The following is an 18,898-nucleotide window of genomic DNA, read 5'->3' as shown; positions in this document are numbered from 1 at the left end:
AAAGAATCAGGCTTGCAAAAATTTAAATTCCTCTCCACAGAGAAGAAAAATGGTGTGATGTATATTGAGGACAATATATCCAAATTTCCTAACATTGTAACCTGATTTGATAGCTTCATATCAACACTGAATCACACAGCACAGTACTAGAACAACCAACCAACTGAATAGGGATCTGAATCTTACTTTAATATTCGAAACGTCGCAACTTAGAACAATTTTTTTTAAAAAGAAAACAGAAAAGGCAGACACAACTCTTGTTTCCTGTAGGTGGGAATATCTGATATGACTCCACTTGCAAGAATTAGCTGGAGGACACATTAGTGGGTGATACAGAACTGAATCTAAGGACGTGGGTTGGGATCTTTTGAGCATGATATCAGCCGGTGTTGGTTGGATCATTGGCCTTCTAACTTATTTGAGCAAATAAGGTGGGAATAGAAACTAAATTTGAATGATAATAATGCTTTTTTGAAAGTGAGGCTTTTGTGCTAACAATCTTGAAGGAAGATTTAGGCTACCCACCTCCAGTGGTGGGTTCCTACCAGTACAGACCAGTTCGAACTGGTAGCGAACCAGGCCTGTCACACCCCTGAACCGATTTCCCGGTTGGCACTGTTGGTGGCGCCATCTTGCTTTTTGGTTCTGAGCATGCACAGAACAATTTTAATTGCACTGCGCATGCATGAGCAGTGTGCATCAAGTGTGCACGCAAAGCACACACATGAGCAAACGGGCAGTAGTGCTGGCTGAAACCCATCCCTGCCCACTTCTATAGACTGCATGCATCCTATGGACAAATCTGTGACATGCATGTGTAGCTATGGCTACACATAAATGATCATTAGTAGATATAGTGTGAAGGGTTTCGGCCACTGGAAACTAGTCTGATAATTTTTCCGGAGATCAGGCTTTGATATAGTTACGCATGCTTCAGTCATATTCATACTGGATATGTAGAATGCAATTTATATGGAGTATCTCTGAAAAGGCTACATAAGCTCACCCTGGTTCAGATGCCTTTTGTAGCATATAACAGCTACCAATGGGATTGCACAATTTTTCTTTACACTAACAACAAAGTGATTTTATGATTTTAATTGTTATGCAGTTTCTATACATAGTTTTTAACATGAATTAATCTGGTGCTTTTGAAATCAAAAATAGTAGATAATTTCCTAAAACCAATAAATAAATAAATAATCACATTATTCCAATCCTGCAAGAGCTGCGTTGGTTATCAAACAGCTTCCAGCTTCCAATTCGAAATGCTGGTGTCTGAGATACAGAATAACGTAGCGTGTTTCTCCTTCCTGCATTTTGCTTGCTAAAAACAGAAGGGGGAGGGGGCTCTACTTCCTGTTTATCAAAAAAACATGTTTGAAAGGGAAAAACAAGTCCTCGCAATGGCTGCACCCAGACTTTAAAATGTTTTGTCCTGGGCAGCTGCATCTTTCTTTGTTGGTCTTCACTATATGCTACAGACAATTATACTCTAGGTTTTCTTTGTGTATGGCAAATATTGTTAACTTCTGATCCAGCTCCTTGACTGATGGATTTATACTAATTTTTTTACAAAAAATGTTTTGCACTTTTTACATGATATAAACCATATTGTTTAATCCTTTTGGCAAGAGAGATAGGACACAAACATCTTCCAATAAATTATTCTAAGGCAGTGGTAGCAATATATTTCTTTACTCCTTCCTCAAGTTATGATTACAGTTGCCTTCCTTCTCATGGACTGTGGTAACAAGGTCCAAATCCCATATGGGCAAAATGCAGAACAAGATGGCAAAAGGAAAATATTAAATATTTGGGTTAACAATGCAAATTATTCTAGCAGAGTTTCTGACTGATGTGGTCTAGGGCATCAGTGTCACAAGCTGGCTTTTCCTTAGGAGCCATATGGAATGGCTGATAAACACATTTAAATGGGCAACAGATCAGGAAGGAGCAGTGACACACCCTGCATGTAAGTTCCTAAGTCTTGTTAATATCAGTCATGACATCAGGATTGTGTCTGCTGTCTCCACATTTTCAGATAACAGCTCTTTTTAACTGTTGCTGGTCGTCCCTCACTTAAGCAGCAGTGCACTCTTTCTATTGTTTGGCTTTCTAAGTTCAAGAATGACATTTTCTTTTCTATTAATGGCTTATAGCCATGATTTTGGCTAACTAGGCACAACTTGTAAGCGATGCTGTATCAAAACAATTTCACTCTGTCTGTATATAGAAAGAACAGATTAACACTCCTAAAGTAGACCTAGCAAAGCACCTATTATTTTTATTTAAACAGCCTACCAGCAGCATTACAATGCTTTATGGAGTCACATGGAAACAAATGATTGCATGGAAGAGCTTACCTAACCTTTGGATCAACCTTGCAGGAAACCATGAAGCCTGAATCCTTAAGCGGATTTGGAGGCAACCATTAGAACAAGAGCATCACTATGATAAAACACGACTACTGTTGCTAATTGGTCTGTCAGTTATTATAATCTCATCTGACCTCTATGATTTCATCCGAGGAGAGTAATCTCCAAGCATTCAAACAAGTTGCTTGAGAAAACAGTAACATCTTATTTAGCATCTTCAGTAGGAACAAAAATCATTTGTCTCCCACAATATCTTCATGCTCTTTGGAAACAGTACCTCCACTTTGAGCTTAATAATAATGTCACAGTCAGCACTGGCTTTCAGCCCTGAATCAGTCCCCTAAGATGATGATATCATCTTTTAGAATAAATCCTATTATAAAGAGAAGTTGGGGCATATGTGTCAGAAATGACCAGACTTACAGGCTGACTGAAGGGTTTTGGCTCTGAAGGTCTCATATGCAGATGGGCCATCATTGCCTGGAGACGTTCACTTTCTTTAGCTAGCTGTGGAGAGAACCAAACAGGAAGTTATTTGTTTGGAGGAAACATCCTTTACAATGGTCAATTCATTTATTTAGAAAAAGGGCCAAGATAAAAGTTCATTTGATAACCATTCCCAAGAATGGCTCCCTTTCCATCAGCAAGAGCCAAAACCAGCTACTTTAGCTTGCCCTGTTCAGCTTCAGAGTATGCATGCATTCCTCTCATTTTGACTAATTGTTCTTACAGGCTGTAATGTGGTATTACAAAGCTGTTCCTTTAACTCTTGTCTTGCTGCCTTTTAGAACATACCTGAAAGGGAAAAACTGCTAACTTTTCTGATTCCTTAATGATGATGACACTGGCAAGAGCATTACATTTCCAGGCCACTATATTATTGTCTTTCACAAATGGCTGTCAGGATCAGGAAGTGTGGTTTTCAGCTCTGATTCATTTAGTGTAAGGAAATTAGTTTTGGCTGTAAAGAGGCAAGCTATTACAAGCAAGTAAGAGCTGCAGCGGCACAGTGTTTAGAGTGCAGTACTGCAGGCTACTTCTGTTGATCATGGCTGCCAGATTGAATCTCACCCGGTTCAAGATGGACTCAACCTTCCATCCTTCCGAAGTGGGTAAAATGAGGACCCAGATTGTTCGGGGAGATATGCTGACTCTGTAAACCGCTTAGAGAGGGCTATGAAGCACTATGAAGTGATATATAGTTCTAAGTGCTATTGCTATATCCATATACAGAATTCAACATCCAGAAATAACATTTCACTCAGCTTCTTTTTCACTTTCAACAGAACTTGGGTTATTTTCTCTACTTGTGTCTGATATTAGCATCCTGTCCCATAAGGAATGCCGCTAGATTAAATCAACCATCTTTGTAATATCTTTTCTTCTCAGATACCTGCTCTTGCTTTCTTTTACTCTTTGCTCTCTCTTAATTTGTCATTTGTTTTTGTTTCTATTATCTTGTTTCTGTTTACTTTGCTCTTGTTTTTCTCAGCTTATCCACTCACCTGCCTATCTACCTCTTCAATTGTGCAATATTATTTAAGTGGCATGCTTTTTGTTGTGCGAGAGACTTTATTTCTCAAGGTGCGGGGAAAGGTGAAATACGTGCTATAGCACTAGAGAGAATGGATGCTGTAAAAAACGGTGGAGCCTGTAGGATCTCATTGTCATGTTCATTTTCTAAATGTTCAAACTTTTCTTTGGTTCCACCCAGACCTGAGGCAGACTGCAGGGTTTATGCAGAAAGGGACATTTTTCTCCTTATGAGGTCCAGAAACCCTTCGCAGAAGAAAGGACGAGGGTTAAAAAGGCATGAATTAAATGCAGTGTTGAGTTTGCTGAAGGCTTGAGAGGTTCTGATATAGGGATGACCCAACAGTATTGTGGCTTTCATTACAGCTGACAGATCCATTCCTGTGATGCACTGTAGGATCTCTGCAGATAAAACTTTATAATAGGGAGCAATGGCAGGTTCTTCTTTTCACACATCCAACTTTCTGCTCTCTTAAAAGGATTGTCTCCCACATAAGGATCAATAATTGCTGTTTGAGAACAGGACATATTCACATAGTTGACTGAAGGCTATAAAAAACGTAACTCTGCTCTTTAAATGCTCTTTGTCCGTTTTACTTGGCGTAAATGATGCATTCCCCTAGTCAACCCTATTTGCACCCACTGATTTAATTTAACTTTCAACAGAGACTGCCTCCACTATGTTATAACTGGCTATCTCCCTGGCAATCTCTTTCCTCTGTCACTAATCTTGTTGCTGCAGAGTCATGTCCCATGAAATGCTCCTGCTTTCATCCCCATCCCCATTTCGCTCATATATAATTCATGCAACAACATGGATAAAAAGAAACTCCTGCTCCATCTCTCTGGAGTTCATCAAGCAACTATCAGTGCTGGCAGAGCTTGCAAAGAAGTTTAAAAACAAAGGGCATTCTCTATTACATATCATAGATTACATGCTGTTTCACCACATTCCATACATTTAACAACCATTTATAGTTACCTCCACATGGACACTTTCTCTCATCACCCTTTGAGATGCTAACTTTCAATCTGTTAATGTTAAAGCCTTCTGTCACTGTTTACAATTTATGGCCCTCAAATAAATGTTGTAGCTGTTGCATGACTGCCATACAGATTAGTAGGAGGGTACTACTTGTCCTTACTTGTACAGTGACAACATTCAAAAGATGAAATGTGTGACATAAACGATAATGTGTTGCCTGTTTTTGTTTTTTAAATTCTTTCCCCTTCATTGGCAATTACTTCTGGGAGAATGTGGAAATCAGCATAATTTTACATTACCAGATATTTGCAATTTTGCTGTTGCTTTCTGAATATAGCTACCTAGTTTTGATAAATCCATTCCTATATTAAGAATCTACAGACTCATATGACATATCATAAAATATGTTCAGTTCTGGAACCATAAAATAAAACTCAGGTGAGGGAACACTGTGAGAAATCAGTTCAGTGCCATAGAAGCACATTTCAGCTAGCAGTGCTGGATTTTTTTGTGATTGGTTCACACATCTCAGAATCTTTCTACATATGAGGTGTGCAAATAATCAGGCTATTAAATCAGTTTCCTCTGCTCTATAAGTTGCAATTTTTCTATGTTAGAAATACAGCACATCAAGCAAATTGTCCACTATGTTTTTGCTTCCTTTTATATTAACTTCTGAAAGCCACGGTAGCTTGTCTTGATTTGACAAACAGGTCAAATATGCTACAGCAGAACAAATCATGAAATCTCAAGCTGCTTTTCACTAAAGGACTTTTTATCTCCATGTGAGCAGTTGTCTACTGCTCTGCTGGCTGGGGAATTCTGGGAGTTGAAGTCCACAAGTCTTAAAGTTGCCAAGTTTGGACACCCTGCTCTATGGTGACTGAGGCAACTGGGCCCGCTGAATCCAATTTGTACCTTTCATGTACTGTAATCAAGATGGCAGAATGCAATTCAGAAATTACAGTGGTCAAATAAAGGAGTAAACACCACCTGGGAAACAGATAAGGTAAGGAGATACTCAAGGCTACGGCTTCTAGGAAGTTTTATAGAATTAAATATATCTTATTGCATACTTTTATACGGACCTGTATTTCCAGCTGCTGTACCACTTGCATTTGAACTCGACACTGAGCCGTACTCCGGTCATCAAGTGCATGTTCTGTGTTGAGGTGTCTAAAAATAGAAAATACTCATTTTTCTCCAAGGATTTGAAATGTGCGGTCCTTAATTAAGAGAACTCATTTGTGCATTTTTCTTTTAATGTTTTATGTTTAATAATAATAATAATAATAATAATAATAATAATAATAATAATAATAATAATATTTATTTCTTAGCCGCACCCTCTCCCGAAGGACTCGGGGCGGCGTACAATGAAACATATGAAATAAATATGTAGACAAAACAGACATATAACAGATACATATACCGAGACACACACAGGAGGAGGTCGGCTGATAAATAAAAACAATTAAAATACAGTATTTAAAAACTCCTAGATAATTAAATATAATTAAAATACCCAGTTAAAAACCCGTCAGGAGCGATATGGTTAGATCAAAGTTGAGCCAGGCCAGCTGCTTGAAATAGGTGGGTCTTAAGCTTAATACGAAAGGAGCGGAGGTCAGAGGTATTCCTAATATCCGGAGGGAGGTCATTCCACAGGGCTGGGCCCGCCACAGAGAAGGCTCTACTCCTAGGCGCCGCCCCCCGACACTGTCTAGTGGATGGCACCTGGAGGAGGCCCTCTCTGTGCGAGCGGATTGGTCGCAGGGATGTATGGGGCAGAATACGACCCCGCAAGTAACTAGGTCCTGAGCCATGGAGCGCTTTAAAGATTGTTATCAAAACCTTGAAACGCACCCGATAGACCACAGGAAGCCAGTGCAGCTCGCGCAGGAACGGTGTCACATGGGAGTACTTAGTACTCCCCATAATTACCCGCGCGGCTGCGTTCTGGACCAACTGTAGCCTCCGGCTGCATTTCAAGGGAAGCCCCATGTAGAGAGCGTTACAGTAGTCCAAGCGAGACATCACCAGCGCATGAGTGACTGTGCGTAAGGCGTCCCGGTCCAGTAAGGGGCGCAATTGGCGCACCAGGCGAACCTGGTGGAACGTCCCCCATGCCACGGCTGTCACATGGTCATCCATGGACAGCCGGGCATCCAGGAGGACGCCCAAATTGCGCGCCCGCTCCACAGGGGCGAGTTGAATGCCCCCAATGGCCAATGATGGAATTAATTGGCTGAACCGGGGAGCTGGTACCCACAGCCACTCCGTATTGGAGGGGTTGAGCTTGAGTCGGTTGTCATCCATCCAGATCCGTACGGCTTCCACACACCGGGACATCACTTCGATGGCCTCATTGGGGTGGTTCGGGGTGGAAAAGTACAGCTGAGTATCATCAGCGTACAGATGGTATCCCACCCCGAAACCACGGATGATCTCACCCAGCGGCTTCATATATGTGTTGAACAGGAGTGGCGAGAGGACCGACCCCTGTGGCACCCCACAAGTAAGGGGGCGTAGGGTCGACCTCTCTTCTCCTGCCAACACACGCTGCGTCCGGTCAGAAAGGTAGGAGCCGAACCACCGCAAAACGGTGCCCCGGACCCCCAACCCCTCCAGCCGGCGCAGCAGGATACCATGGTCGATGGTATCAAAAGCCGCCGAGAGGTCTAATAGGACCAGGATAGAGGAACAACCTCTATCTCTGGCCCTCCAGAGATCATCCACCAACGCGACCAAGGCCGTCTCCGTGCTGTGACCGGGGCGGAAGCCGGACTGGCGCGGGTCTAGATAATCATTTTCCTCCAGATGTCGTGGAAACTGGTAGGCCACCACACTCTCTACAACCTTCGCCAAAAAGGGAAGGTTGGAGACAGGACGATAATTGGCCAGCTCCAAAGGGTCCAGGGAAGGCTTCTTGAGCAAGGGTCTCACCACCGCCTCTTTCAAGGCGGCCGGGAGAGACCCCTCGCTCAGCGAAGCATTCACTAGGCCCAGGAGCCAGTCTCGTGTAACCTCCCAGGATGCCAGTACAAGCCAGGAGGGACACGGGTCCAATAAACATGTGGTGGGTCGCAGTCGTCCACGCAATCTGTCCAAATCCTCGATGGCAACCAAGTCAAACTCCTCCCAGATCGATTCCTCAAGACTCGCCATGGACGTCTCTATTGGATCACTGACAGGAACCCAATCTCTCCGGATTTGAGCGATTTTATCCTGCAGATATTTACCAAATTCCTCTGCCCTGCCCTGTAGGGGGGCCTCCCGCGGCCTCTGAAACAAGAGGGAGCGGGACACCCGAAACAGGGCGGGTGTTAAAAGAGTTGCAATCCAGCCTATGTTATACATTTTCCTATTTATCAGATTTTTCGGTCTGTTTTTCTTCTGAATTGCTGATAACATTAGGTTTTTCTGTTTTATCATGATGATAACTGTGAAAGATGTCCTACGGGGAAATAACTCTTAGCTAGTCTATTAGTAACTTTGATTCAGTAGCCCAGTAAACTGAGCAGAGATTTGTCTCCAGAACTTCCTCTTTCAAAGCTAATTCTCTAATGGCATTATATATACACAAAACACATTTCAAGCCCAGATTTTTATAGTTGGAAGGGATAAGACAATCAAAGGAATAGGCGGAGATCCTGAATCACAGAATCACAATGTCATGTTTACAAACCAATTAAACAGAATAACAATTTGTCATTCTCCACTTTTAAAAAATTTCTTCATCTTGGTGAGATGGATTAAAAAAAGAGGCACTTTTCTTCTATTTCTTAGCAGCAATCTCTTTGCTGTAGACTCTTAGCAAAATTCTCTGGCTGAAGAAAACTGCTGTGAAGTTCATTGAAGCCTCATAGCCTGTCGCTATACTAAATTAATAAAGCCAGAACAAACCTGAACTTAAAGATGCAAGCTTTGAAATGGAAATTAAGCTCTAAGTGAAAATTGTCCTAATGTCAGCCAATGAAACACACTATATCTCATTCCAAGATTTTTGGTTTAGTTCCTAAACAACATTCTGTGCAGTATTAGAGAATCGCAGCAATGTCAAAACATCTTTTTGTGAGGATTGAGATGAAGGGAAGCATTCTCTAATTCTGGGAAGACTTGGAGGGGCAGAGTAAAAATACATATATATATGAAAACAATTTTCCATTTGCCCTTCTCATTTTGAAATGCAAAACGCTGCGAGGAGTTTGGAAGGAGTACTGAAGTCTGTTACAGTTGACACTTGTTGACTATTGTAGTGATTTTCCATTAGTAAAAGGAAGATTTGTTGAAATGCTCAGTTTGCAGAATAACATTACACACTGTCTGATTAGGCACACAGGCTGTGCTTCCCAATATCTCCCGCCTTCTTAACATCATTTCCACCCCCCTCCCCAACATTCTATTCAAAAGGCAGTAGAGTGGGGAAAGGGGGGGGGGTTGAAAACAAGCAGAGGTATATTGTGCATGTGGGAGGGGGAGCATGTGTAGTCACAAAGCAAAGAAGGGGAGGGGGAAATCCCAAAGAGGCAAGGAAAAGAAAACCCATCAGTTTCATCTGATGTCTTTGCTAAAAATCTTGGCTACAAAGAGATCTAATTGCAAATGAACTAATTAAGTAAACCTCTGACGAAGCGTGAAAACAATTTGTTTGACCCTGACGCTAGCAGAGGGCTCTTAGACAGCAGAGTTAATCAGTCAGTGACAGAGCCCACAAGCGGTGTCAGCAGGCTGCCGTGCTGCCATCTGTTTCTCTCTAGTTCTCTCCTCCACCCCCACCTTCCTGCCTTCCTTTGCCTAACATGGACAAGTTATAAACTTTGCTGGTCTCGTTTATGTAGATCCCCTCAGCTTCTTTTCCTCTTGTCTACACCCCCTTTTGTACTTCTTAGTGTACAGCCATGGTGCCTCATAGCTTTTGACATTCTCCCTATTAAGTGTATAGCGGAAACCTAACTATATTTCACAAGTGAGGAACAAAGTGACTTACCTTCATTTCAGGGAATTTTGAGAACACATACTGCCATCAATTTTTCTACCTGTAAACGTGGCAGACAAATCTGCTTCAAGCTCCAAAAAGGGGTTAATTGTCAAACCTTGCTAGGCAACTACTTCTTTCAAGATAGCAAAACTATCTTCTGATATCAATAAAGGAGAATATTTGTAGCTCAGGGTTGAAATGAGGCGTCCTTGGTAATAATCTCTAAACTTGCTTGTTTTCTTGCAGACATTTCATTACCCAAACCAGGTAACATCATCAGTGTTAGTAAGGATTGCCATTTGTTGTCAGTTATATTCTAGAATAGAATGTAAGAATACATAGAATATTCTATTATATTGTAGAATATAAACTGACAGTAAACAGCATTCCTCACTAGCACTGATGATGTTACCTAGTTTGGGTAATGAAATGTCTGCAAGAAAACAAGCAAGCTCAGAGAGCACCAAGGGCCCTTTATCTTCTGACATGCCAAAGTAAACTAAGTCCAGCACAGAGGAAACCATCCTCATGATCCAAGAACAATAATTACTGGCGTTTTTTGTTTATACATTTAGCTCTATACAGGGATACAGATGAATGAAAACAAAGCGTTAGTTTAGCTAATGATCACAGCAGCTGAACCGGGTCGCTTACTTGATAAACTGTCCCAAGTCCTCGCAGAGGGTTTCACATCCAGGCCATTTGCACTCCCCATGTCCATATAGGGGATGTGAGCCAGGAGTCTCCTCATGAGAAGAGCTGCAAATGGGGACAAAGAACAAGAAAATAAACATCACTGCTGAGCATTAAAGGCTTCTCTGTTCTGTCTACTAGGAACTATAAAATTGGAAAGGGGATATTTTTCCCAGCCTTTCATATCTCTGAGTTTTGGACTAAGCATATGTTATATAATGCATTTGTACCGGTCAACAACAACAACAAAAAAAACATCTACAAGGGAATTTTAGAGGAATTTGATATGCTCTCCAAATTGGCAGAAGGTGCATTCCCTATGTTGAGCAACTGTGATCTGCAGTCATTCATCTGCATGATCCAAACAGGTGTGAAGACAAGTTATTGTTTAAGTAGCTCAGACATAATCTGCAGACGGATGCTAGCAGAATGAACTTGCTCATCTTGGTTCATCTTAGATTTATCTTATAGATGGGATGGCAGATGCAAGTCTTCTGGAGGAAATGTGATCCAACTCATATTTTACTGCATGCAGGTTATATACATTCAGAAACTATCACTGGTTTGGCCCTAAAAATTATCTCAAATATTTTAAAGCAATGGTTTTAACACTAGTTACAATTATGTATCCTGATATGAAATATAACTATGGGGCAGAGTTCAGTGCAATGGAGTTCTATTTTTTCCAGCAAAACAAAAAATGGGAATTTGTTTGGCACATCCATGTGTGAACACACCAAGACGTCAAAGACAGAAATAGTCATTCTTTTGCGCATTCACCTTAAATGGACTACCAGATGGCTCTAGCATCGTAGACTGGAGGCACTGATATAAAACATCATCACAATGTACTTTGAATCTATGTGATGTTGATAGATTTACTGACCACCAGCCTTCCTCTCATTGCCATGAGTCTAACCCCAAAATATAATTTCAAACCATTACATTCCTAGCTGTCTGCTAGAGTGCGCAAAATCAAGGAGTGTAGGAAATTCTAGCCCCGTAACAGTTTCACTTCTGACCATTTCCCTGACATTAGCAAACAAGATGATTAGTAGGGAGGATGGGCAATCTTGTGTAATAAAGGAGACCTCACTTAACTGCCTCATTTACTAACCATTCAAAGTTACAATGGTATTGAAAAAATAACTTTATGATCAATGCCCACATTTATGACCTTCACAATGTTCACTCATTTAGTAACCATTCAAAGTTACAATGGTATTGAAAAAATAACTTTATGATCAATGCCCACATTTATGACCTTCACAAGTCATATGATTGCTATTACAATCAGTATGCATTGCCCTGTGCCTGCCCTGTCCTGATGTGTTTTTATTCTCTCTTTGCAGAGTGGAGATTGGAGAAGAAGGGATTATAAAAGAGTAAGCAATGGGGAATACACATCAACAGAAATGCAGTGGCACAACAGCTCTGAGCATTCTTGCAGTCTTGTCCAAACTGATATATTCCCCATTGTGTGCCTGCTTACTCTCTTGTAATCCCTTGCTCTCCAATGAATGTAAATACAAGTATTAATTCCCTTTTTACTAATTATCCCAGCTCAAGGGTAAATCTTCCAAAGGGTAGGGAAACAGTCACAGTCATTTAACTGTCCTTGTAGCAACCACTTTACTTAATGACAGAGCTGCCAGACTCAATTGTGGTCACTGAATGAGGACTACTTGTAAACTGAAACATTCAGCCCATATTTGTACTAATGAATCAAAGAGCATTTGAGCTAGCAAGGAAAGAATTATCTCTACAGCACTGTAGCTAATTAATTTTACATTTTGCATTCAGTGACCTTAAGGGGAACTTTCCTTATTTGACCATGACTAGGTTCATACATTGCACAGTAACAACTTTTTATACCATAGTTTGCTGAAAAAGACAGAATAAGCTTTGCAGATAAACAAAATAATCACGACTTGTTTTGTCAGTTTTTTTGCTTCTTTTGTTTCCTTTTGGACTGTTTTTGCTTTGTATCTTGACAGCTTGTTTCTTTTGTCCTATCTACTATCATTCTATGCATTATATTTATTTCTACAAAAAGAAAAAAGGCTTCTGATTATATACCATTTTGTACAGAAAATTCAAATCATAGCACTATCATGACTTAGTATGACTTCTCCTCTGCTGTTCTAATGCTACACACATTTATTTGGGAACCTATACTATTTTTATTGAATACACAAAAATAATTCAAAAGAAAAAAAAATTAAAATGAACCTCTGTATGTGTGTGTGTGTATATATATATATATTTGTTTTCGTAGATTTTCACGGGTGTAGGTATGCTGGTTTTGTTGTATTCGGGTCTTTTCCCGTGTAAGGTTGAGATTGTCTTTGCAACGTTTCGGCAGGATCACACCTGCCATCTTCAAGCTGTGGGCTTAAAATGTGATCGGAGCTGCCGTCTTTCTGTAAGTCTTGGTGGGAGGGGATGGGGTGCTGGCTTTGTTTCAGTAAGTGGAATGATTGGTTGTGTGGTTGTATCATGATTGGTAGATTGGTGCTGATTGGTGCAGGCTGCATGTGCATTGTTGTTTTGTATTATAACGGCTTGGGTGGTGGGTGGTGTTCGTTTGTTGGCTAGGGCTGGTTTCCAGATGTTTGGTAGGCGGGAGGTATCATCACGTTTGTTCATGCTGTGGGGGTGTTTCTCTATTTCGATGGCTTCCATGATTATTCTCTTGTGGAGGTGTTCTGTTTTGGATTAACCTGGCTCCTTCAAAGTTGATTTCGTGTCCTGTAGCTTTAAGGTGCTGGAAAAGGGAAGAAGTTTTTTCTTTTTTTCTTACTGCATTTTTGTGTTCTGTGATGCGTGCATTTATTCTCCTGTTTGTTTGTCCTATGTATATTGCTGGGCAGATTTTGCATGGTATTTCGTAGACTCCTTGGTTTTCTAGCTGGATTTTGTCTTTGGGGTTTCTTAAGATGTTGGCTATTTTTTGGTCAGTGGCCACCACCCACCACCCAAGCCGTTAAAATACAAAACAACAATGCACACACAACCTGCACCAATATATATATGTCTTCCCCAGCCCCCAGGTGCACTCTGCAGGGTTCAGGAGAGCTGGGGGAAGGCAAAAACTCCCCGTTTTTTGCAAAAAATGGCAGAAAACAAGCCATTTTATGCAAAAACAGGGGCACTTTTCCTTTACCCCAGCCCTACTGAAATCTGCAGAGTGCTTCCGGGAGCTGTAGGAAGGGAAAAACACTTCCGTTTTTGTATAAAAATGGCCTGTTTTGTTCCCGGCCCCCCAGAGCACTCTGCAGGCTTCAGCAGGGCTGGGTGAAGGCAAAAACGCCCCCGTTTTTGCAAAAAATCGGCCATTTTATGCAAAAATGGGGGCATTTCCCCCTTCTTCCAGCCCTACTGAAGCCTGCAGAGTGCTTCTTGGGGCTGGAGGAAGGGAAAAACACTTCCGTTTTTGTGAAAACGGACCCTTTTTGCCTGTTTTTTGCAGAAACGGGGGTATTTTTCCCTTCCCCCAGCAGAGTGCTTCTGGGGGCTGGAGGAAGGAAAAACACATCTGTTTTTGCAAAAAAGGGATGTGGGGGTGGGGCTTTGGGCAGCCAAAAATGGCTGTATTTGGTGTATAAGATGCACCAACATTTCCACGCTTTTAGGGGGGGGGAAGCTGCGTCTTATACTCCGAAAAATACGGTACTCAGCCACATTCAGATTTTTTTTTTTAAAATTACTTTCTAGGCACTGCTATAGGGCCTATTTGGCAACTGATGGGATAGAATCAGTATCCCAAAGCTGACTTCAGGAGGCCTTACTCTTTAGCCATAGCTTACTATCCTGAACTGTTAAAATCAGAATTTGATTCTAAACCCATTTGCTGATACTATACCAAATTGAAATGCAAATAATGTCAACTTTGAAGCGAACGTGGCTTCAGGGTTACCACAATGTGAAGAAGGGATAGGGTGTGGGGACATAGTTAGATGAGAATTTTGTAGCCAAAACAAAATAGTTTCCTGTGGGAACCAAGGACATTTCAACAGGTGGCTGGAGAAGGAGGGGTGAAGTAATCAGGAAACTGGCCAGCACCTTGATTGGACAACGTGACTGATTGTTTAGGGAAAGGGGGAACTTTCACTTTTTAATCAGGTGAAAACCGCCGGAACTTTCAGAGTCGGTTTTCACCAGTTTGTGCCAATTTGATATCTCCAATAAAACTGTTCTTTGAGGAATCTACCTGCCTCGGAGTTCTGCTTTCTATGAGGCTATAACTTGGAACCCTGACAAATAGCATTAGTGCCTTAGATTTGAATGCAGGAGACAAAAATAGATTTTAGGGTTTGTCCTATTATACATGCACACATTAACATACAGAAGTTCTAGAGTGAAATTAAATCTGCTTTTTATAAAATCTATATTCTTTTCACATAAAGGTCCATTAGCTTCACCTGTCCCTCCTTTGTGCGAGCATGGCGTTCTGTCCATTGGGGAGTGGGTGATGGGAAATTGGAGGAGAGACCTTGGCAGCTGAAAACGAGGTAGAATTTGAGGTGTTGGTGCTGAGGTCAAGTCCCTCTTGCTTGATGCTTTCTTCTACAGGTTGAGTAGCAGTAACCTCTTTCCACAGCTGCTGAAGGTCTGAGGGACATACAGCTTCATAAGCGTTGTAGGAGGAAGAGGGGGAGAGAGGACACATGGAGAGATTTATTTATAAGAACTTCAGAACAACTCTACAACTGTGAAGGTCTCCCCAATTTAATTAAGTGACAAAAAGGCATTAATTTATATCAGCCTAGTACATAGATACTATTCTCTTAATAAAGGAGAATATTTGTAGCTCAGAGTGGACATGAAGGGTCCTTGGTGCTCTCTGAGCTTAGTTTTTTCCTTGCAAATATTTCATTACTCAAACTAAGTAACATCATCATGCTAGCACTGATGCTAGTTTGGGTAATGAAACTTTTGCAAGAAAACAACGAAGCCCAGAGAGCACCAAGGATTCCTTACACATAAACTCTCCACACTGTTATTAAATTGCAGCATCTGAGCCTTTTAAATACTTAAAACATATTTCAGAGCAATACTGCACATATTTCAATCCTCTGTCATTTGCTTTAAGAAAGTACCACAAGAATCTCAATACTTAAGACAAATTATCATGAAAAAACAAATCCAAACTATAAATCACTTAAATATTAACAGTTAATCAGTGCTAAGTAATTTGCATAAAAGTGGTAGATTAGGAATTCATATTTCTTGATTTTAAGCAATTATGGGTAAAATAAAAAAATATGAATTCCGTTTAACCTACTACTTTTATGTATATTATGCCAGAAGAAAATACAAGTCCAATATTCAGAATAAACTCTACATTTCTGAATTGAATTATTTAATTGTTTGTTTTAATACAATAATACAATACAATACAATACAATAGTAGAGTTGGAAGGGACCTTGGAGGTCTTCTAGTCCAACCCCCTGCCTAGGCAGGAAACCCTATACCATTTCAGGCAAATGGCTATCCAACATCTTCTTAAAGACTTCCAGTGTTGGGGCATTCACAACTTCTGGAGGCAAGCTGTTCCACTGATTAATTGCCCTCACTGTCAGGAAATTTCTCCTCAGTTCTAAGTTGCTTCTCTCCTTGATTAGTTTCCACCCATTGCTTCTTGTTCTACCCTCAGGTGCCTTGGAAAATAGTTTGACTCCCTCTTCTTTGTGGCAACCCCTGAGATATTGGAACACTGCTATCATGTCTCCCCTAGTCCTTCTTTCTCTTAAGCTAAACATACCCAGTTCCTGCAACCGTTCTTCATATGTTTTAGTCTCCAGTCCCCAAATCATCTTTGTTGCTCTTCTCTGCACTCTTTCTAGAGTCTCCACATCTTTTTTACATCGTGGCGACCAGAACTGAATGCAGTATTTTGTAAAATTATTTTAATTTGCCTAGTGCTGGTATCTGGGCTGAACTAGAATCTTTGGTTTTCTGCTCCATTAGAGGTTAATAAGAGTTTTAGGTACATAATACAATCATGAGATTTCATGTGATTCATTGCTTCTCAGCCTTCTGGCGAAGATCAAGTATGGAGATTTCATGTGATTCACAGATGCCAAGAATAACAAAAAAAAGAAAGGGGGAAAAATAAAAATGTGGCACTCACATGGAATCATATGTGATAATACAACTCTTATAAAGTTGGCCTTTCTTGTCTGATTATGGCTGTCTTTATTTTTTAAATAGCTATCATCTAGGGACATAACTTGTATTGCATTTAGGATCATGCCTAAGGCCTTGCATAAAATAAAATACAAGCATAACATGTACTAAAATTTTAGGATCCTTGAGGTCGAAAACTCATTTTCTGACATGACAAGACCATAGAAGAATTATGATAATATATTAATATATATTTTTCAGGAACTAAAAGCAGCTCTTTTCTACCGAGGGATTTGAGGGGACCATTCCTCTGATCCACTACCACTTGCCCTTATGGAAGAAAATACACAAGTAGCTCTATGATTTTTTATTTTTTGTAAAACAGAGCAAAATTTTAGGAAAATTTTAAATCGGGGAAAACTCCACAGGATTAAACATTTCCTCTGTTAGTTTAGTTGACAAGCCTGTTTTTTTTTTACTCTAAATTAGCTAAGAGAGAAATAATCATAGATGTTCATGCTATTTATCAAACTGATTCAAAGTTAGTACAGTATGTCACACTTCAATATCTTTGACATGCAACTTCTCCCACTTTTGGAGAGATAATTTCCAAAAGTTTAACACTTATTCTACACCATCAATTATATTGGATTATATTTATGATTTTCTTACTTCTAATTAGGACCAAGCTTGTATATTAAAATTGATTTTTCCTATTTTTAATCTGAAGGTTTTGATTAACTTCAAAACCCATATGTATGATGTATGTATGTATGTATGTATGTATGTATGTATGTATGTATGTATGTATGTATGTATACTTGATATACCTAATTAAGGCATTTTGTTTTCTTGTCTACTAGGATAAATTTGGAATATTTACAGGAATGCTAACTCTATAGATATCTGAAAAACCTCTTTATGCTATACCTTGATAGAATAAGTAAGTCCTAGTTCACAATGAAGCATAGTTGAAATTGATGAAAAGGAGAGTGAAGGTTGGGTAGGGAGATTGCATGCTTCCTTCTCTGATCTATTCATATGGTTGAAAAGAAGTATTCAGAAACTTTTTTTCCAAGTTAAATGGACTTGTTTTTGGCATTTCATCAAACCCACAAACTGTTATTTATCTTGTTGCATCAATTTATCCAACAATTTGGCATTCAGAGAAATGCCTAAACTGCATTAAATGAAATCATAAGAGAGCTGATTGCAAACTCCACATTAACGTGCCACAGAAGGAGAATGGATTGGGATTGTTAAACATCTTAAGACTTGTTGCAGTTCATTTGGGTGGTTTTGGATTATAGAAGTTGATATCCAAATTGAGTCAATCTATTTATGAAATATATTGGTAGCTAGCCTTGGAGCTTTAATAAAAGAAACATGACCACAGAACATTAGTTCAGTTATCTGTTGTCCAGCAGTATCGAAATGCCTTTCACATTGATAGATGAAATGTGTGTCCTTAGATATATTAACTTTCAGAGGATAAATTAATAATTAATTGTTCATTCCATATTGACATGCTGTTGCTGCTTCTTTCCTTCCTGTAACTAGGATGGCTCCAGAATGTCAGATTGTAATTTCAATGGTTTACATGGACTTTACTGAATTTCCATCTCAAATTTCCTTAATCATGAATTTGACAGAAGTTGATAGGTGGTGCATGTACGTGGGATGAAGAAAGGCATAAGAAAATAGCTTTCAGTTACATGCTGCTAACAATAACCGTTTATCAGAAAACCCAAACAGTGCTTTCACTCCCATCTTGTCCATCCCTCCCCATTACATATTATTATCCTTGGAACTCTGATATTTAGCATGATTTCAGTCCAGATTCTGCTGCTTCCCTTAAAAACAGTGTTTCTGATAGAGAAGACATAAGCTCTATGGAATAAAGCAGTATTATTACATACACATTCTCTTTTTCTATAGAAAAAGTAGCAGCAGCAGCAGCAGCACCCAGGAGGAGCTGCTACTACTTGCCAGTGACTGTTTTTCATGAAAGGTGCATTAGGCCCAGTTATCTCCCATTACTATCAGCAGCACATCTTCAGGTAGTCCTTGAACTGTTCCTGAATTAGATGCCCAGTGCACTGCAATTTAACAATGCTTTTACTGACAGCTGTTTGACAGCAAAACGTAAAACTGTAGCAAGCATCAGGCCTCAAGTACATGGACAACAGGCAGCT

The 18,898-nt window shown here is 40.1% G+C and overlaps 1 protein-coding gene across 8 annotated transcripts in view; it reads right to left on the bottom strand.

Annotated features, from left to right (window-relative positions):
* FOXP4 (forkhead box P4) overlaps positions 1–18,898 on the bottom strand; it is a 181,260-nt gene that overhangs the window by 33,498 nt on the left and 128,864 nt on the right. For 7 of the 8 annotated variants that reach the window (XM_081949061.1, XM_081949065.1, XM_081949062.1 and 4 more), the window contains 4 exons: positions 14,995–15,199; positions 10,532–10,636; positions 5,985–6,072; positions 2,802–2,885 (listed from right to left, as the gene is read on the bottom strand). In XM_081949061.1, coding sequence (XP_081805187.1) covers positions 2,802–2,885; positions 5,985–6,072; positions 10,532–10,636; positions 14,995–15,199 — 482 coding nt within the window. The remainder of the gene's footprint in view (positions 1–2,801; positions 2,886–5,984; positions 6,073–10,531; positions 10,637–14,994; positions 15,200–18,898) is intronic. The other variant, XM_081949066.1, reaches the window with a different exon arrangement.

The sequence above is a fragment of the Natrix helvetica genome (genome assembly GCF_964273705.1).
Source record: "Natrix helvetica genome assembly, chromosome: 3".
Lineage (NCBI taxonomy): Eukaryota > Metazoa > Chordata > Lepidosauria > Squamata > Natricidae > Natrix > Natrix helvetica.
Note: the sequence above shows the minus strand (reverse complement) of the source record. Positions and strands in the feature narration are given on the sequence as shown.